The sequence below is a fragment of the Anguilla anguilla genome, chromosome 17, assembly GCF_013347855.1.
Source record: "Anguilla anguilla isolate fAngAng1 chromosome 17, fAngAng1.pri, whole genome shotgun sequence".
Lineage (NCBI taxonomy): Eukaryota > Metazoa > Chordata > Actinopteri > Anguilliformes > Anguillidae > Anguilla > Anguilla anguilla.
In genome coordinates, this window is record NC_049217.1 from 20,944,512 (window position 1) to 20,965,951 (window position 21,440).

Consider the following 21,440-nt stretch of genomic DNA (forward strand, 5'->3'; position numbering starts at 1 on the left):
TATTCCCCGAAACAGCCCTGAGCTCTTCAAATGGGACGGGCCCCCACCTGTGTGCCCAGCACTCTGCTGTTGGCCCCGGGGGACCGGAGCGACGCCCAGGAAGCAGGGGAGGTGAGCCTGGAGCCTCGAACCCGGGAGGACCCCGCCCTCCTGGGGGCGGCGGGCGGGGCTGCAGCGACGGGGTGGAAGAACTCTGCGGGGAGGTGGAAAAGAGACGACGACCCGTCCGCGTCCCTGCCCCCAGCGCTGTTAGCGCCTCTGAGAGTGCCACCTACAGGCAGAGATGGGAATGTCACCCTTTTGTCAGTAAGTCAAACAGCCAAGCACGCTGTGTATCAGTTATTATGCCAATAATCCAAATAGTCTAAAGTGCCTTTTTTTTTACCAGTGCAGATTTTTATAGTGTTAAGTAATAATTTCTGTTTTTTAATGGTTGATATAGATTAACATAAGAACGTGTTTTGCATTTTAATGACTGATATAGATTCAAATAAGTGATTAAAATCTTCACTACTCTTTTACATCCCATATAAAACTAAACTGCAGAATTTCCTCCCAACATGAGCCCTGAGGGGTTTTTTTGTTGCGGGGGGGGGGGGGGGGGGGGGGGGGGGGGGGTGACCTGTGCTACGGGTGGGGCTGTGCTCTGGCTGCTGGTTTTGGTCTTGGGGACACCCCTCTGCTCCAGGGCTGTGGGGCTGGCTTCCCTCTCCCTCCTCCAAGCTGTGGGAGTCGCTGCTTCCTCTCTCGTCCTGTAGAAACATGGCACAGCGTGGGATCAGCCAATCACTAGAGAAGGGCGGGGCTCAGGAAAAGGCTTCAACAGAAATGCAGTTCTTTTCTCATGTTTCCTAATAGGAAAAGATTCAACATCAATGAAGTTACATGTATAACATATTTTAAGTCCCAGGCATTCTTATAATCCATCCATCTCTTCACTCTTGATTTTACTAATTAAAACATTTGTTTTACCAAATAATGCACGTCTGGTTAACAGTGTTTATCCATGCCCTCTGCTTCCTTGCTTCACACAAAACAGAACCATGGCTTAGGGTAAACATGCCAGAATCCAGATATGCTTTAATTCTAAGGTTCTGCAAGCCACACTTGGGCTGATCATGTGACTGGGACTGCTGGGATTTATCTCCGCACACAGTTTTACTTTTATGGGAGTTCATGGCCATTCAGGCTCAGCCAGAGAGCAATTAAGCACACAGGGTAAGTGAATTAAGTGCTTAATGACAGAGACAGGGATCAGCGTTGAGATTAGGGCTGGGAAGAGGGGGAATAGAGTGACTCCAGGCCTCAGGCAGCCTACCTTGCCCTCCCTCATCAGCAGCTGGTAAACACTGTGGTCGTCCAGGCTGAGGTCATCAGGAAGCGCCGGAGACGAGGACTTGTCCGAGAGCTGCTCGGACCTCAGGGACGCCTGCTCCACCTCAGCCAATCGGATCTGCCGGAACGAGATAGAGAGAGATATAGAGGGAGGGAGGGAGGGAGGGAGAGAGAGAGAGAGGGAGAGCTAAAGTTTAATAAATCAGAGATGGTAAATCAGGGGGAGTGATTGATGGGTTGGCAGCATCGGCTGAAAGGTGGAGAGGAAGTCTGACAGGTAAGGAGCTTCACAGTGATATTATTAACTGGACACATGGACTCTCTGGCCTGTTTCACTCCATCACAGTGATGGACAGAGCCCCCTGGGACAGATACAGCAACTGTGTAAGCATTTTGCGACCTTGCGCATGTATGCGTGTGTGTGTGTCTGTGTGTGTGTGTGCGTGTGTGTGCGTGAGTCTGTATGTGTGTGTGTGTGTGTGTGTGCATGAGTCTGTATGTGTGTGTGTGTGTGTGTGTGTGTGTGTGGGTGTGTGTGTGTGTGCATGAGTCTGTATGTGTGTGTGTGTGTGTGTGTGTGGGTGTGTGCATCAGTGTGTGTGGACATGTTTGTGTATCTGCATGCAGATTATGGAAAGCTTCTGAATGCAGTGGGCACTATTGTCAAGACCCAGCTTTACTGACAGGGATTTTGGACATTAGCCTTTGTGCCAGACACAGCCTACTTACAAACATAAGGTTTGTAAGCTTTAGTTTTACTGAATACTGACTGTTCTGCACTACTGTGCTGTGGATAGCATTTTGATCACCAGGGACACATAAGCAATTCCAGTTCAGTTAAAAAAACACTATTTTTGTCTTTTGATTTCTTTCCCCTCAACCTCCTACATTATGCTTACTTGATATCATATCTAAGACTGCAGTATGAATGCTGATAAGCACATTATGCAAAGCAGACAGCCACAAGGGTATGTCATACATTTGAAAATCTATCATCTATCATCTTAAGATGCCTTAAAAATCAGTTAATGATAAATGATAAAATTTGGGTAATGACAGTGATTATATATATATATATATATATATATAGTATACCTGAATGAAGTCGTACATTATTATTATTATTATTATTACTATTATTATTATTATTATTATTATTATTATTATTATTATTATTATTATTATCATCATTGTGAGGTCACTGGCGAGAAGGCCCACCTCCTGTGGGTGGTGCTTGCAGTCTTTGCAGATGGGCGGGGAGGAGTAGTGGTGGAAGACCGATCCAGAGAGATTGTCGATCATCAGCAGCTCCCCCTCGAAGGAGTCCTTGATCAGGAGGGAGACGCTGTCCAGCCACAGGTTCTCCTGGAAGGGGGAACGCACGCGTGTACAACCCTCGGACCACGATGCCATCACACGCTTTCAGCATCGCTGCTCATTTAAATTGCATTGACATCACTTCCATTTACATCACCGCCATTAAGCAGATGCTCTCACACAACGCAAACGCACGAGCAAAGATCAGGGGTCTTTGGGGTCATTTTAATTAATACTCATTGGCCGGGGTTAAATGAGCACTGACTAACAATTAAAAGCCATAATAATATATATATATTTTTTTTCACTAAAACGGTTTGGCCATTTCAGTGATCACAAAAAAGTAAATACTGTAAAGAAACAGTGCAATGCTTGAATTTACTTGCATTGCAAATTTAAAGACAAATGTTGATTGAATACAGGTCTAGGTTAAGGGCAGGTGTTACCTGAATACAGTCTATTGTCTGCTATTCAAATAACCAGCTGCCAACTGAAACACTGCAAGCCTCAACTCTTTGACAATGTGAGGTCGCTTTAAATGAAAAAAAAAAAAGCTGTACAATTAATTATGGACTCTTATTAAATATTCACCGCTCCATTTAAAGTGCAGCGGTGTAGCACTGAAACAGAGGTCTGCTGCTCAGCCTGTCTCCATTTCTCTCAGGCCATATTTTCCTCCATCTCACAGTTTTAATCTAATTATTTAGCCGTGACTGTTTTTTTCACTGGGTCAGAGTCATAATTTGCTAAAACATAAACTGCTGAGAAACCTGAGAGGGGAATCTGCTCCCATTTATCTTTTTTATTTATTGCTCTGTAACCGTTTACTTTTTGTGTTAGTTTCCTGTTTTGGGGGTAATGAATCTGAAAGAGGAGAATGCTGACCAGAGGTGCACCCCATGCTATTACCGAAGGTGAGCGTTAAATGTACGGTCACGTGCCCTGACTCCTGCGATAGGCTCACCGGCCAGATCAGGTAGTCTGGTTCCCGCTGCAGTTGGACACCATCATTGCCATCATAAGAACTGATGTTTCAGTGTGTTCTTGACTGCTTATCACACTGTTTTTAAAAATAACAAATGCGCCTTCAGTGCCTTCATTCTTTCAGATATGCCTGCATTTCTGAACTGAACTGACAAATTGGTCCGGCTAACGAATCTCAGACACAAAGAGGAAGTGATGAATGTGAATGTGTTTAGATCAGAATGTTGAATTGTTCATCTGAAAGTGCACACATGCACACACACACACACACACACACACGCATACACAATAAAACGGCACCCTGTTATATTTGGGGATACACCATTCCTCCAGGCAGACTGACATGTTTTCGAATCACATTCCCCAACTGCCACTTGTGCAGACAGGATGCCACATAACCCAACCCTGGCAGAGCATCTCTCTCAGGTGTGCCTAGCTCTCCACTGCTGTTGCCATAGCATCCAGACACACGCTATAGAACCAGGAAGCATGGCAGGGCAGGTGCAATCAAAGCAATGCAGCGCACTTCTGTCAAACGGCTCCTATCGGGAATAATGCATAAGGGCTTCTTTTTAATTTGAGTTTTGCATTTGATATGCATCCACACAGATGGGGTGCTGGAATAAGCCTTGCACGTGCAGTGTGAACCAGATTCCTCCCAGTATCGACTGCATAAACATGTCACTGCAGGTTTAAAGCTCTCTTCACAATGGCGATAAGTCATGGGGGAAATACGGGTCTGAATTGAACCCTGAGGACTTTGGACAAGGCAACGCGGGGGGCACTAATGAAAGAGCACTTTGCACATGAGATATTTCCAATAAGGTCTGTGGCATTGTTTAAACATTCAACTAAAGACGCTGAAATGAAGTAATTTGCATCAGACATTAAATAGAACTGTGTGATGGACAGGTACTCAGTGCACAATACATTAGTGCAATACACTTTACTTGTGCGCTTCTGACTCAAAAGCATCCCGGTGTTATGAAGAGATGACAGCTCTACAATTAAATTCAAATGGAGATGAGCACCGGCTCACAGGTATAATCTCATGCTCCGGATGCACTGCTGCTCAATGCAAAATGGTGAACTCAAAAACACATTAAAGACAAAACGAAAACGAAAGATGAGCATGCAGTAGTTTCATTGCGACGTTAAAAGATATGACGATGATAACGTTTGGTTGTAGTTCATATGTGAAAGGCTGGTGTGAGTGATGAGGGCCTTAGTGTAAGCAGTGGAAGGGAAAAGAGGCGGCTCCACTCAAATCTGAGCAGAACGCTTCAGAACGCATCACGTGCGGCGGGAGGGAGGATATCCAGCAGGGATCCAGGCCGAGGTCTTGGATACTTGATCAGATCTCACACGCCATAAATAGGCAGAAACGCGATACGCCCTCACTTTCAGTCTCCCTGCTCCAGCGAGGGCGGGAGCCTGAAATAGCAACAGAGCCGCTTTACCCAAAATGCCCCGTTCAGCGCGCTGGTAATATGCGCTCCCTGTCAGTAACCCCATGGACCTGACGCATCAGTGACGGAGAGAGGATTTGCTAAACACGCCGCAGACCAGCTCCTGGGGACGACACCACTGTCACCACAGCGCTTTCTCCTCGCTCTATCCTCCCTCCCCCTCTCTCTCTTTCCCTCCCTCTCTCTCCTTTCTCCCCCGCCTCCCTTTTTCGCTCTCCATCTCCCTCTTTCACTGCGCTGGTTTCATTTGGTATTTGAAGTCCATTTTTCACCTATGATAGCTTTGGCCCCCCCTGCATCTTGCCCCCTCCCTCCCTCCCTCCCTCCCTCCCACTCCATTATCTCCTCGAAACGCTCGCCCCATTCAGCCGTCTCTCCTTTCCTCTGCACCCCCCCGTTTTCCCCTTCACCCCATACTGGCCGCCTGTCTCTCTGGGAATGTGGAGGGAGAGATAAAGGGGCGGCCTTTGGGGAGCGTCCGCGGCGCGGCTCTTAAACGCTTTCCTGGCTCTTAAGTGCTGTCGCCGCTCTGCAGCAGGGTGGCCATATTGTCTGCACTCGCTCCTGTTGTTCGCTGCTCCCCGCCAGGGTCACAGGAAAACAGAGGCACCGGAGGGGTGTTAGAGCAGTTATCTGCGGTTAAAGCTCAGACTGGTTTGCCGTGTGTTATTGGTTTTTTTAAGCATCGTCCTATTCCTGAATTTTGGTCTTTCGGCACTAGTTCAGAAAGCCCGGTCATATATGCAGGCCCTTTCCAATCCCAGTAGAAATTTGGGAGAGCACAGCCAAGAACGCATGATGTCACTTCCTGTCTGGGAGGCCCCCAGTGGAGGTGCACAGTAATGGTGGCTGAAGACGGCACTGCTGTACCTAAGCAGCTGGCTCAGGCAGACCGCAAGCAGACCAAAAGCAGACCACAAACAGACACCCTGCAAGCAGACCACAAACAGACAGCAAACAGCCGGCAAGTAGACCACAAACAGCCTGCAAGCAGACCACAGGCAGACCACAAGCAGCCTACAAGCAGACTGCAAGCAGACCGCACATATCCATCATATCCACATGGCTTTATTAACCTCCTTTCTTTCTTTCTTTCTTTTTTTCAGAGCCTGACATAATTACTTCGTTATCATTTTACCTCCTCCCCCTCTTTCCCTTTCAGCTGGTTTTCCTCTTCTGAGTGTTTTTTTATTGCGGCGCGTCCAGCTATAGATAAAGCGGCCCGTGGTTCTATAATTATAGCGTGCTGCTGAAGTGAAGTGGAGCTTGGGGTTACAGCTTGTCTGTCAGTTGCATAATTGTGTTGGCTGAGCCAGGCTAAATTTGGTAACTTAAAGCCTTTTATAGCTTGGCAAAGGTGGCCGGGGATGTGAGAATAAGAATACCCGTGTGTGTGTGTGTGCGTGTATGTGTGTGTGTGTATGTTTGTGTGCGTGTGTGTATTTTTTGCATGTATGCGTTCGTGTGTGTATGTGTATGTGTGCATGTATGTATGCATGTGTGTGTATGTGTGTATGTGAGCATGCGTGTGTGTATGTGTGTGTGTGTATGTATGCATGTGTGCGTGTGTGTGTATGTATGCATGTGTGTGTGTGTGTGTGTGTGTGTATGTATGCATGTGTGTGTGTGTGTATGTATGTATGTGTGTATGCGTGTGTGTGTGTATTTGTGCATGTATGCGTGCATGTGTGTGTATGTGTGTGTGTGTGTATGCGTGTGTGTGTGTGTGTGTATGTGAGCATGTATGCATGTGTGTGTGTGTGTATGTGTGCATGTATGCATGTGTGTGTGTGTGTGTATGTGAGCATGCGTGTGTGTGTATGTGAGCATGCGTGTGTGTGTATGTGAGCATGCGTGTGTGTGTGTGTGTGTGTGTGTGTGTATGTATGCATGTGTGCATGTGTGTGTGTATGTGTGTGTGCGTGTATGTTTGTGTGTGTGTGTGTGTGTGTATGTGTGTGTGTGTATGTTTGTGTGCGTGTGTGTATGTATGCATGTGTGCGTGTGTGTGTATGTGTGTGTGCGTGTGTGTGTGTGTGTGTGTGTGTGTGTGTGTGTGTGTGTGTATGTGTGTGTGTGTGTGTGTGTGTGTGTGTGTGTGTGTGTGTGTGTATGTGAGCATGCGTGTGTGTGTGTGTGTGTGCGTGTGTGTGTGTGTGTGTGTGTGTGTGTGTGTGTGTGTGTGTATGTATGCATGTGTGTGTGTGTGTGTATGTGAGCATGTGTGTGTGTGTGTGTGTATGTGAGCATGTGTGTGTGTATCTGTGATTAGCACACCAGCACAGTGAACCAGTGGGCTCTGCTCCGCTGCACCCCCGCTTGCGGTTCACTGTGTCTCTGTGCCGCGGGGCCCGGGGGAGGGGAGCGCGCGTTGCCGTGGCGACGTGACGCAGCCAAAGCCGGCTAAGAAAGGTGCGCGCCGCCGCCCGCCCGCGCCTCCCTCTCTGAAAACCCCGACCGCGTCTCCTCCCCCCCCCCCCCCCCACCGGCTCACCGAGCGGAGCTTTCATTAGCCCAGCGCTACCGTTTCCCACCGCGCAGTCACCCCCGGGTCACTGGCACAGCCATGAACGCTCATCAGACAAGGTGCGAGGAGACGCGGCTAATTCTCCCAAATACACACCGCCGCACAATTAGGATTATGGAGGCTAGTAAGAAATATACATGGACATCATGTAGTATTAATCCACGGGAATGAAGTCTTTAACTTTGACTGTGACAAATGAAGGCAAAGTTTCATGGCAGCTGATTATACGGAATCACACCAGATGACTGTTATATAAATGAGTAATGCTTCTTAAGGCATTATAAAGCCTTTATGAAGGCTTGTGAGGTTAGGCAGGAGATGAGACTAACCTGGGCAGGGGAGTAGAGCTTGCGGGGATTGTGTGGGTCTGGGGGGGCGGAGTGAGGGGTGGCGTGGGCGGGGTTTGGGTTGACGTGGGCTCCTGCACTCTGTCGATTCCCCATGTCGCCTACCACTCCTCCAGGGCCTCCTCCTCCTCCCCCTCCTCCTCCGATCCCCCCCATGCAGCAGAGGCCGCCCTGGGCCAGCTCCAGCTCGATCTCGGCGTCCATCTCGGCCTCCTCCTGCGCCTCCTTGTTGGAGTCGTCCAGGTGCTTCATGAGCACGGCCACCACCACGTTGATGAGCACGAACTGCGCCGTCAGCACGAAGCTCACGAAGTAGAGCGGCGAGATGAACTGCAGGCTGGGGTTGCAGGTGTACTCGCCCGTGGGGCACTCGCGCAACGTGTCCTGCAGGGGGCGCACACGAGCGTTACGGTCTACTCCGCCTGGCCACGGACACCACGGTGCTGTCAGTGTCTGTTCAGCATCTAAACTAAGTGACCTCCATCAGTCTGTCAAATGTGAGAGTTTTATAGTACATGGCGCTGGATGAGAGCTTTCCAAGTATTTTAGAAGAAACTGAACAGACACTCAAGGTGTGTTTTGCCCCAAATTGGGAAGTCCAATTAGTAACACGAACCCCTAAATTCCAATTAGTTATTTGCAGCCACATTCATGCAAATCTACAGTTCTCCTCCTCCGAAACGTGGAGGCGCCCAATCAGCAGGTGTCGCTAGAGAGCAATGGAACACAGACCCCTAAACAGACTGAACCCTCCTGTCCCTGGGCATCACAATCCGCAGACAGCGGTACGTTCCGGGTTTGAATCGAGACCGGGCGGCTCGTCCATGCGCCAGAACGGTGCCTTAGCCGGACGAACGCCGCGGCATGCGTTTAATTAAGTGTGTCCCTGTGACACTAAAGCAGAATATGTAAAGAAGAAGTCAAGCAAAAGTTCAAGACAAGCTGGGTGACATTGCAAAATTCAATCAAGACGTAACGGCGCTCTCGCACAAAATAATCGCCCATAAAAGCCGACTGAAACGCTAATGCAGACCTGCTGGGCAGCACTTTCAGACACGGGGTGCATTCTATGCACTCCAAAGCGGAACGCAGTCAGTGCAAACAACGAAAGTGCTGAGCTGGGACTCCTTTTGACATCAAGGTATCCCTGAGATGAAAGAGCATGCAGGGGCATTTTATAAGCTTCTCCAGGGAGCGGATTCTCGGGTGTCTTCCAGAGGTCAGCGGGAGAAATGGGGGTCGCCTCTGTCAGCATGCGTCAGATGAAGGATAAAGAGCCCGTTCTGATGAGGGCCGTTTGCGCTGTGCCACGGGACTCTCACCTTCATGATCCCGTTCCAGTTGTCCCCCGTGGAGACCTGGAAGAGCGTGAGGAAGGCCATGCCGAAGTTCTCGAAGGTGGCGTGACGGCTCATGCCCTCGCAGGGGAAATCCTCGTTACACACTGGAGGGGGGGGGGGGGGGGGGGGGCGGGGGGGGGGGGACAGAGCGTGAGCAGGAGAGAGCCACACACACACACACACACTCACACACGCAGACACACACACACACATACATACACTCAAACACACATACACACACACACACATATACATACATACACACAAACACACACACACACATACACATACACACACACACGCAGACACACACACACACACACACGCAGACACACACACATACATACACACACACACGCAGACACACACACACACACACACACATACATACACTCAAACACACATACACACACACATATACATACATACACACAAACACACACACACACATACACATACACACACACACGCAGACACACACGCAGACACACACATACATACATACACACAAACACACACACGTGCACACGCACCCACTGTGCTGTACATATACATGCACGCCTGCACACACCAACACGTGTGCACACAGCCACTCGCACAGCTTCACCCACATACGCACATACACACACATGCATGCACAGATATGCATGCAACTAACACACATCCACAAATTCATCCGTACACTCATCCACACAAACGCACAACACACACCCACATGCCACTCACATACACACACGTTTCAGCACACATCAACCATTCGGTATGAAATACACAACAAAACCACAATATTAAGAGGCTATTAAAATGTTTAAAAGCTAATAGTTCATCTGCAGAGAAATATTGCTAGCTTTCAGTAAACATGTTCATACTGGGGAATGAATGGAATCCAGATGCATTGGAATCACAGTGTTGAAACATTGTCGTGTCAGTGTGTTGTCTTTGTCACACTGTTGGGTTGGGTCCCATGCACATTAATGAATGGAGCAGCGGCATTTGGTGATGTCACTCACCCAGCTCTCCAAATAGCTCCACCCCCAGAGCTGCATATATAAAGAACAGCAGCATGAAGAGCAATCCAAGGTTCCCCACCTGAAACATATCCACCAATGAGAACACAACCTGCATCATCACATAACTGGTCATGTCCAATCAGGGCCATGCAGTTTTTTTTTAAACTAGGCCCTTCCATTCAAATTCTATGCCAATCAAGCATATACTGTATAACAGTGACTGTTGTAAAGGATCATTAATACAGGCAATACCTGGCATTTATATATGTATGAATTGTATGTAATTGCGTGTATGTGTGTGTTTGTATGCATACCTTCAGCATGTGCATTTCATTTGTTTTAGTCATTCCTTTACAAGTGCATTTCTTTACTTGCCATTTGAAATGATGTAATTATTTTTAATGTCACTCTGAAGAGGCACTTTAGGCAAACGCATTTCATAGAACGAAGCACTTCCAATGAGCCAAGGGGAAGCGGCACGGCTACAGCGCAGCCTGCCCGTATTAAGGTGCGCCGGATCAGAAGTGGAAGCCGCTTCGCGGTAAGTGCGCGATTGTTATGAAGGATCGGGCCGCATAATTGAAACAGCTGCGTATGTTCAAAGCAAACACAATTTCATTAGCCAAACAGCCCCACGGCGGTGCCCTTCAGAGACAACCTCCCCCTCCCTCGGGAAGAAACCGGAGGCCTTTGCCGCGGCGGTGGTGCGGAGCACATTAAGCGCGGTCGCCCCGAAGAAACCTGTCCCAATAAATCTCCACTTCTGACATATTGTTTGTACTGTAGCGAAGGAATGGGATTGGAGTTTACCAGCAAGAAAGAGAAGCAGATGGAACAGAAGAAGAACATATTCATGCATTGTGTGAGAGTTCACTGCAATGCAGTGGTCCATTAACATATATTAATAATAATAATAATAATAATAATAATAATGATAATAATAAACTATTTAAACAGCACTTCTCATAAAGGTGTTCAAAGTGCTTTCCAAAAAAGGCAATTAAACAAATGAAAGATAAAACAATGCAGAGATAGACTCATGAGAAATGGAACTATAACACATAAAACCAGTGGTAGCAGTGTCATGCACAGACCAAACTGCTGGAGAAGAACAAAATTGTCTAGAATGTGATTGTATGCGATAGTATTAAGATTTGCCTTCACTGGAACTAAGAGGCCTAGCCCAAACCATGAAAAACAGCCCCTGACCAAGGGGTGTCCAGATACTTTTGGTCATATAGTGTATATGCACTATATTTCGATGATCACAATGCTACCAAGCATAACGAAACTAAAAAAGATTTATTGTATCTAAAAGTCTAAACTATCTAACGTATCTAAATTGGTATACAAAAACAAGACGTTCTTAAAAGGAAAAACACATCCGCTCCGATCGAACATAAAGTCACGTGCATTTCTGAAATGGAGCGGCGATCTCTCGCAGAACAATGGATGCTTGGGGACACCGCGGAGTTCTGGAGAGAGAGGCCGGATGACACGTTCATTAAAGCATTAAAGCGCACTTAGTTGCCATGGTGATCTCCGCCGGCGGAGGTCTCGGCGCACTTCACGCCGCCGCTCCGAACCGCCGCCTCTTTCGCTGGGTGATTAACACTTCTTTTTTTTCAGGCTTATCAGCCTCTCGCCAAACTCCCCGATGAGGCTGGAGAAATGGCGAACGCAAACGGCGGTGACAGTCGCGTCGCGCTGTCGCTGTTTCCTCAGCGCTCAAAGACGCATTAGCACGTATTTAGGGGCATTAATGGAGACTCCGGAGATTTGAAAGTCACTTGTGTGAACGTTACGTATGAACTTTTAACCGATTAACCGGCTGCATGCTCAGATTGCGGGATGCACTCGACAGGTGCGAGCAACAGTGCTCTTAATAGAGAACACTAAACAGCGGGGTTCCAAATGATTGCTATGGCGATAGACATATCATAAACATACTGGTAAGAAAAGATGAGCAATGTGCATTTTTAATGCTAAAGGTACCTGCTCCTTCCCAATGAAATCTCATTAAGGGGGGGGAAAAAGACAAAGGCAGTCCATGCAAGGAGCGAGTGGTGACGAGGACCAAAGTTCGATTTAACAAGACCCTTATAAAGAGCTTGAAACACAGACAGCGCGAATCCTAAGCGGAATTAGCAGGAGTGGGATGGGCCGTGAGCGACAGAGGCCATTGGGCGAGCCGAGAGCTGGCCGCGCTCACAGCAGCCCAGAGGGGCGGGGCTTCGGCTGACCGACGACGCCTCACCGATGCGCCGCACAATAAGCAACACCGGACCGCGACGCAGAACGATAACGCGTAACGACGCACGCCGCGGGATTAGCGAGCGCGAGCGAACAAACCGAACGCAGAAATAATAAATAAAGGGTTGGGTTAGCAGCAGCGTTGCTGAAATAAGGCAGCGCCGCTGCGGATGCAACCCGCTGGCTTGCCGCGCAGTTTATTGGCCTCCCTGCAGGACGCCCAGCGGCAGGTACGCTTTAGTGTCAGTCTAATTTGATTCCGTGGAACAATTTCTTCTCATTGAATTGCGAGTTTGTGCCATTTCGGCTCGGAGGAGGAAGATAAAAAATAATGATAACGCGCGGCTTCTCTGCGATGCGACTGCATGTCACACGAATGAAGGAACGCAGGCGTGGGAAAGTCACCCGGACGGTTTCAGGGGAAGAAAGTTAGGACCAGGAGTCCACGGCGTCCTGCCCTCCTCCGTGTATTAGTCAGGGGTGCATTTAATGGCGAGCTCCTTAATCATCATCTCCGTTAATTACCTCCCACATGTCCTTCAGACATTGCGCAGGGCCAAGGTGTTAACGAGCGGGAATCGATAACTGTGTAGGCCGCGGGGGGAGGGGCATGCTGTCAGTTGATCGCTTTACTTTCATTAGGATCTCAACACTCCCCTCTCCCTCCCCACCTCACCCCCACCCCTGCCCCTGACTGGAAGACGCCAACACTGAAAAGAGGACCTTGCATGGCTGATGATGTCAAGCCATCCTCTCGGGCCACGTGATTGGCTAGAGGGAGGTACATGTTTCTACACCCCCCCCACTGCCCCGCTTGCTGTGAGCGGTCACTCTAAATCACCAATTACTACAGCCTCTTAAAAAGGAACACATTCTAGTCATCGATCCAGATTGTCTAACGGCCACTCTCTATGGTTATCGTGGCTTGGGGGATCATTTGGGTGTTACTCCGGAGAGACGCTCAATGTCTCTCCAATTTATGACAGAAGCATTACTTTAAGTCTCTGTGAAAAGATGAAGCAAGTTGATCTATAGCTCTGTTCAGCAAAGGCTCACTAGAACTAGGATTCAGTATGCCTGGTCTAAATATACCAGGACTGTACCTGCTACACTGCAATATGCCTTAACATACACAGACCAAATGTGACTGTGCAATATGTATACATCTTTTGCTATTAATATTATTTAATAATATGGGCATTTGTATGTGCACACTGTGTATGTGTGTGTGTAGACAGACACCCATAGAAGTGTTTTGTAAATATTTCCCAGCTGCCTGAAGTATGTGTTTGCATAGCCTTATAGTTATGCCTGGAATCGCTTCTGTTGTCAATATGACTAAGAATCATTTAAGCGTTTACACTAAAACAGATTAAGAGGATCAAATCAGGATTTGCTCAGCTGAACCAAACCAAATCTGCTGCATTTAATGAGCCTGGAATGACAAACAGTATTAAGGTGATTCAATTAATCAAGCGGAGTGAAACATGAACTTAATAGATGAAATAGTAAACAAAACAATATATTACATGAACACAACACACGCAGAAAAATAATTGTAAAATAAGTAGGGTGTTCTTCCAATTACATCATTGCTAAAAATGTAGAAATAAATCATTCCATTTGAATTTCAGAAACTCAAAATTTGCCATAAGCTATTACTTCCTATATTTAAATACCATGCAACATTAAAAGAGTTGCTTTACCAGAATATAGCATCTGATTTCTATTTAAATCACCATGGATTACTGTCATCTTAAGACTCAGTAAAAAGTTTTTTTTAAAAAAGGTTATTTCTTATGGGGATTTTAGGATGCAAGCAACTTAGATGTTGACTTCAAATAATGTTTGTGTTTTTGAAATATGTTTTTTTTGTGTCACAAATGCACCATGCTGTTATTCACCAAAATGTATATATATATATATATATATATATATATATATATATATATGTATATCTGAAGATCAAAATAAATTCACAAACATTTGTATAAACATTTAAATCTCTTGCAAGGTCAGACAAAAGCTGATCTCTGCGGCATACTGAAAAAACAACATCATAACATAAGCATGACGTTATGTTGAATAAGACTGTCCATGGCTTTTATAATTGGACTCTTTGTATTGCTGCATTGCACTTTTCAATTATGCATTTTATGTGCAAATGTTAAATAGACTAATAAAACCAGACAAAATGAGCTGGCTTGAAATGTAAGCACAGTGCCAAATGGAGAGAGAGAGAGAGATGCCAAGAATTTCTGAAGAGAAGGAATGCATCGTGGGTATACCTGAGGCAAGGCTTGAACCACAGTATCCAACAGAGCACGCATCCCAGTGGCCATCTTCAGCAGTTTGAGAACTGGGAAAGAGAGAGAGAGAGAGAGAGAGAGAGAGAGGGGGAGAACGAAGGAAGAAGGGGGGAGAGAAAGAGGGAGAGAGAAAGGGACAGGCAGGGACAGAGAGAGGAAAGCGGGAGAAGTTGAGAGGGAGGGGGAGTGAGGAGAGGGAGGGAGGGAGAGAGAGGGTATAAATTGAGAGAGGGAAAAGAGGAAATATTTTTTTGCGATAGACTACACTTTGGCAATATTTACAGAATGTATTTCATGCCAATAAAGCACACTGAATTGAATTGGGAAAAAAATATATATAGATGGAGCGAGAAGGAAAAATGCCACAAGTAAAGGAGTTTAAAGATCTCCCTGCGGATGATTTCCCCACTACAGAAAATGAAAAATACCAGATACTCAAAGGTCACAGCTGAAACGGGCCCACTGCTCTTTCCAAAAGGCTAAAAAGACCTCAGCAGAAAAAAGGAACCCTAAACCCCAGTCCCCAGCTCTTAACAAGATGAATTAACCAGCTGGTCATATGGAGCCTTAACAGTGTGAGCAGGGAGAGATAATAATGCTGGGGGGGGGGGGGGGGGTGTGCTGGGCTCAGCAGATCCTCCGTGACTCCTCCACGGCTCCAGAGCTACCCGGCTGGCCGTCCCCTGTCATCCAAGCCCCTCTAACAAGACCCCGAGATCAGCGGGCTCCTTATTAACCAAATCAGCACGATTTTCCGCAACACAAGGAAAAGACTGGACTAGCTAGCGCGCTCATTAGCGTCCGTCTCTCCTCGTGCAACGCGGCACAGACATGCAGCGGGGGGGATTGTTTGGTGTTTCCAGACCTCTGTTCTGTACCTTTCCTCCAATCAGACCTACCTTATCCATAGCCAATACCATACGTTCAAATGCTCATTTACATCTTTAAGCATTTTTAAGCATGTGGCAAAAGCACCTGTCGAGAGTGACTTAGACAGCTTGCATTCTTTTTTCTACATTCAATCCATTTAGATGGCTCAATATTTTTTTAATGTGTATTTATATAGCACCTTTCAAGCAAAAATCACAAGGCGCTTTTACAAAGAATCAGCAAAACATCAAAAACAAAGAACATGAAAAGTTGAAGCAATGTATCAATAATAAAGCAGTTTCAACATGCAGATGCTAATAAATTAAAAGACAATGAAAAACTAATCTATAACATTTGTCTACAGTGAACCAATTCAATTAAAAGACATTAAAAGCAAGCCGATAAAAATGTGCCTTCAATTTGGTCTCAAAAGATGACACTGGCTCAGCTGTTCGAATGTCCAGAGGGAGGGGCCGTAACTGAGAAAGAAAGATCTCCCGTTGCCTTCAGCCTGAAGTCCGGAACAGCCAGCAATGATTTGATCGGTGATGTCAGAGTGCTCAGTATTGAGGTGCCAAATCATGCAAAGCTTTGAAAGCAATTCAGAAGATTTTAAAATCAACACTGAATGCAATCAGTAACCAGTGCAAGGAAGCTAAAATTGGGGTAGTATGTGATCTTTGTTAACACTCTAGCCACAGAATTTTGTACCATTTGTAGCCGGCTATAGCCGGGCATAAATGTAATGATACAAAAGCATGTATGACATTTTCAGATTCCTCAAATGATGATTGATCTCATTTTGGATATATTTCTCAACTGGAAGAAACTTGTCTGAATTAGCTTGATTATATGCAGATCAAGACTGAGGTTTTGATCGAATATCACGCCAAAATTCCAGGAAACAGATTTCACACTGCAGGCAAGAGAACCCAGGTTTCCTTAATTTGTTCATAGACATGCTTTGAGCCTAGAATCAATCAATTTTGAGCTGGAGGAAGTTTTGAGACATCCAGCGCTGAACATCAGTCAAACAGTTATGCAAAACAGTTAATTTGCTTAATTTGCTTAATTCATTAGGTTTGACAGATAGGTAAAACTGAGTATCATCAGCATAAAAGTGATAGGATATGTTGTGTTTACAAATAATTTTGGCAAGTGGTAACACATATATGGAAGAAAGAATTAGCCGAAGGATAGGTGCTGTTGCCATGACGTTGGCCCTGTGCTAAATCATACAGAGGGACTCAACCACAGCTATGCTAAATCAAACAGAGGGACTAAAACTCAGCTATGCTAAATCATACAGAGGGGCTAAAACTCAGCTATGCTAAATCATACAGAGGGGATAAAACTCAGCTATGCTAAATCATACAGAGGGGCTAAAACTCAGCTATGCTAAATCATACAGAGGGACTAAAGCTCAGCTATGCAAATCATACAGATGGACTCAAACTCAGCTATACTAAATCATACAGAGGGACTAACACTCAACTATGTTAAATCATACAGAGGGACTAAAACTCAGCTATGTTAAATCATACAGAGGGACTAACACTCAACTATGTTAAATCATACAGAGGGACTAAAACTCAGCTATGTTAAATCATATAGAGGGACTCAAACTCAATTATTCTGTAAAACGTTAGAGGATCTCAGCCTCAGCTTGTTTTATGACAAGCCCAGGGAAGATGAAGAAGCAGTCACTGGTACTGTACGACCTGAGTGAGCTTTATTATTTACTGCAATTAACATTTTCCACATGAAAGGATCCTGTTTAAGGCTGAATGCAAGGCTTTGAGCACTCTCTGAGGACCGCTACACACATCATTAAACACATTTGAGCGTTACGCAGTTCAAACCTGGCGTTTTCACTGTACAAGGATGACAGTGGAGCTAATGTAATGAGCAACGATGCCTTTACAGACCTGCGCAATAGTGTGGAGTACCATTTTATTGCATCTTATACAGAGCAACATACATAGATTGTATTTTTACACTCAATCCATTTATACAGCTGGAAATTTACTGACACAATTTCTGTTCCTAGCTCAAGGGTACAGTGGCAGCAACCCAGCTGTAAATCGAACCCACAACCTTTGAGTTACAGCAACCCGGGCCCATAACCCTAATGCTGCACTGAGCTCTGGTGTACATTAACAGACAAAGCCCTGGATACTGAACCTGAAGAATACTGGGATAAATATACCCTAAAGCCGCTGATCATACCATAACGCAACCTGTAGCTCAATACTAATGTTCATACTCTAACTCAATTATACCATAATACCACAGGGCATACTCTTAACACATTTACGTACCCTAATACTTCTGGTCATAATCAAGCAGAACCAATACCCTAGAACTGCTGGACATACTCTAACTACATACCCAAAAACCCAAACAGCGGGTTATATGTACCATGACTCTGCTAGTTGCCAGTGGGGTTAATTCATTAATTACATTTAAAATGGAGGTATTCATTTGATTAATTAATAACAGAAGACTCACCTCTGGCAATGCGTAGAACCCTCATGATGCGGATGATGGTGGGGCTGATGGGCAGGGCAGCGCTGGCCTTGATCTCCTCCAGGATGATGCCCATCACCGACAGCAGAACGATGGCCAGGTCCAGCTGGTTCCACCTGTGGGCACAACGCCCGGCGTCACCCGTGCCCAAGAGGCCTAGAGGAGGCTCCGCTCTCGTCGCACACAGAGAGTGGAAAAACGGACCCGAACGCGACCGCAACCAGCATCCCCACGTGGTCGCCGAGCTGTGTTTGGGTTACCCACCCGGGGCAGACTTTTACAATCAGCACACAGCAAGAATCCTCAGGGCTGAATCAACTCTCAGAATTTATATGAGTCCAATAGGGACCACACGTACTCCATTACGGTTAAAAGTATCTATCGGAGCAATTCTACACAGAGCAATTTGCCGTTTGCCCTTCCACAATGTAGCAGGCGTACACAATAAATAAATCTGGAGAGAGGCCACAGGTGAGCTATGTGCGAATGAATAAACAGCACCTTAATCAGAAATGCAAGAAAACTCTGATGCCCGTTTTTATGCAACAACACCAATCAACATTTTAGCTGAGATGACCTTTTTCAATATTCAGTCGGCCCATTTCCTAAATTAAATGAGTTGCAAAAAGAAGGACGGAGCTCTTGTGCAGACTGTTCTGTTCACTGAATTTTAGAGCCTTCTCTTTTTAAAATGAGCCAGCTTTCTATCATTCGCACACACAATTGATCGCTGTCCTACATACCCAGGGAAGACCACACAAGGAATTAAAATGAATGAAAAGAACACGGCGCGGACTTCCTGGTTTAAGCACTGGCAGGTGTTACACGAAAGACACAATCAGCAGTGCAAGGGGAGGTGCAGTAGTTCACACCATGCAAAGGTATGCTGCGCATCCCAAAACAAAGCAGAAAGAAATGCACGGCAACCGGCATTCATAAAGCAACACTGAAACTATTTTTACCGCGGAACTGACCCGGGAGTCGAACGTAATTAAATTACATTTATAAATAGCCGCATTATCTAGCTGTGTATTTTTATCTGTTATAATTACGCCGGAGTGATTTCAGTGACATCAGAAGGGTGGGGGGGGGGGAATACGAGCGCGGACGACGCTGAGATCATTACTCCTCTCCTTCAGCACACGGAGTCGGCCGGGGCGAGGCGGCGGCGTCATTAATTACTGATGACACGGCGCCCCGGGCCTCTCGCACGCGCCGCCGGGCTCCGCGCGGTGCGGGGGGTACCTGTCTTTGAAGAAGCGCCGGAAGCCAAAGGCGATGAGCTTCAGAACAGCCTCCAGCACAAACGTAGAGGTGAAGAAATAATTACAGTACTTCAGGGTTATCTTTAGGGACTGAGAGAGAGAGAGAGGGGGAGGGAGAGGGAGAGAGGGAGGGAGAGGAGTGGAGAGAAAAAGAGAGATGGAGAGAAAGAAAGTCAAACAGCATCAAACGGTAATGCAAGAACTGCAATGTTCACAGACTCATTGATGAAGCAGTAATACATCTTTAACATCAGAGAAATGCTGCTGTTAGCCAATCGGCTGATGCCCAAAAAAACGCATAAACACGAGAATAAAGAGAAAGAGAAAGAAGAAGGGTGAAAGAGAGGGAAAGAGTGTGGATAAAGGAGTGAGGGAGGGAAGGAGAAAGGGAGACAGAAAGTGAGGGAAAGTTGGATAGAAAAAATAAAACGAAAGAGGATGGGAAGGAGAAAAAGAGAGAGAAAAAACAGAGAGAGAAAGAGAGAAAGAGAGAGAGACAGGCCTCACGTGTGGCTGACTGTAGTGCTCCAGGGACATGGTGACCACGTTGACGCAGATGATAAAGGTGATGAAGAGGTCAAGGTAGTGGCTGGTGCACAGGGAGTGAATCATCAAGCGTGCACGGCTATAGCTGCCATGATAGGGCTGCTTGTGAGCTTCTGAAAGAAACAGTTACACAGATTTCAGTTATACACTACATATATGAGATATATTATTATTATCATTATTATAAATTATTCTATTTGCTGGGTCTGTGCATCTGTATTCTCAGGCTTCTTATACATTGTGTCATATGTATTTTATTATTTGCACTTGCTTTTATATGAATTAGTAATTGTTTACCCTGCCAATACATGATAGAATTGAACCACTGAGAGAGAGGGAGACAGAGAAAGACAGAGAGACAGTATTATGTATCGTGCTATGATTATATTTGTTATCATCAGCATCATTATTCTTATCATCATTATTACAGTTTTGTTAATGTCATTTATTTATTATTATTTCCCATTATCATTTCTAAATCCCCAGTCAGAGGAAAGTTCTTGTCTTCATGTGTGGTTACTGTTCATTTGTTTCAAGCCTTTGACGTGTATGTCTTGTTCAGGGTTAGATGTGTGCTTTGTTTAGTGCTGTTTTGTCATGCCAATAAAGCAAGCTGAATTGAATTGAATCAAGACAGAGAGAAAGAAAAAGAGAGGGGGAGAGAGAGATAAAGAGAGGGGGAGAGAGGAGTGGGGGAGAGAGCAAGACACAGATAAAGATAGGAGCAGAAGAGAGAGAGCTATATAAGGAGGATGGGGGAGGAAGGATAAATGAAGTGCTTTCATTAAGTTTTTACTTCTTTTGCAACCCAGGCATTAACTGAAACAGCCCAGGGTGGCGTGATGACATACGAGCATTGTTACACGATGAAAAGCCCGAACGGTGAGCTGCCTCTCGTCCTCTCGCAAAATCGTGGGCCACAGCTTGAACCGACACCCTCCATCTTATTCAGCCACGCTTGAACCCAAGACTCTTTTACCCCCTCCCCCCTCCACAAAACCCGCATTCCCACCTCCCATTCCCTTCCCACCCTCCTGCCTCTCCCTCTGTTCCCCGTGCTGCTCATGGCTCTTACTCCTCCTCTTCTTCTCCATCCTCCGCTGTCGCTTCTCCTCCCTCCGTTTGGCCTCCTCCACCTCCTGGTGCTGCCGGCACTTGTGGAAGTTCTCCACCACCACGCCCACGAACATGTTGAGCACGAAGAAGCTGACGATCAACAGGAAGGAGATGAAGTAGAGCAGCATCCAGGGGTTGTTGTTGGTGATTGGCTGGTGGGAGAGAGAACAAGGAGAGAGTGGAGCAGAAGATAGAGAGAGAGAGAGGAGAGAGAGGGGCCAAT

General features: G+C 46.2%; 1 protein-coding gene across 3 annotated transcripts in view; it reads right to left on the bottom strand.

Moving 5' to 3' along the window:
- Positions 1–21,440, bottom strand: part of LOC118216977 (voltage-dependent T-type calcium channel subunit alpha-1I-like) — a 217,843-nt gene that overhangs the window by 25,438 nt on the left and 170,965 nt on the right. For all 3 annotated transcript variants that reach the window (XR_004763109.1, XM_035398673.1, XM_035398672.1), the window contains exons 25-36: positions 21,177–21,369; positions 20,063–20,214; positions 19,536–19,645; positions 18,273–18,406; positions 14,871–14,941; positions 10,330–10,408; positions 9,302–9,423; positions 7,962–8,363; positions 2,554–2,700; positions 1,319–1,453; positions 623–752; positions 48–271 (exon numbers count right to left, since the gene is read on the bottom strand). Coding sequence is in view for 2 of the 3 variants with exons in the window: in XM_035398673.1 (XP_035254564.1) it covers positions 48–271; positions 623–752; positions 1,319–1,453; positions 2,554–2,700; positions 7,962–8,363; positions 9,302–9,423; positions 10,330–10,408; positions 14,871–14,941; positions 18,273–18,406; positions 19,536–19,645; positions 20,063–20,214; positions 21,177–21,369 (1,899 nt within the window). In the remaining variant the exon portion in view is untranslated. The remainder of the gene's footprint in view (positions 1–47; positions 272–622; positions 753–1,318; positions 1,454–2,553; positions 2,701–7,961; positions 8,364–9,301; positions 9,424–10,329; positions 10,409–14,870; positions 14,942–18,272; positions 18,407–19,535; positions 19,646–20,062; positions 20,215–21,176; positions 21,370–21,440) is intronic.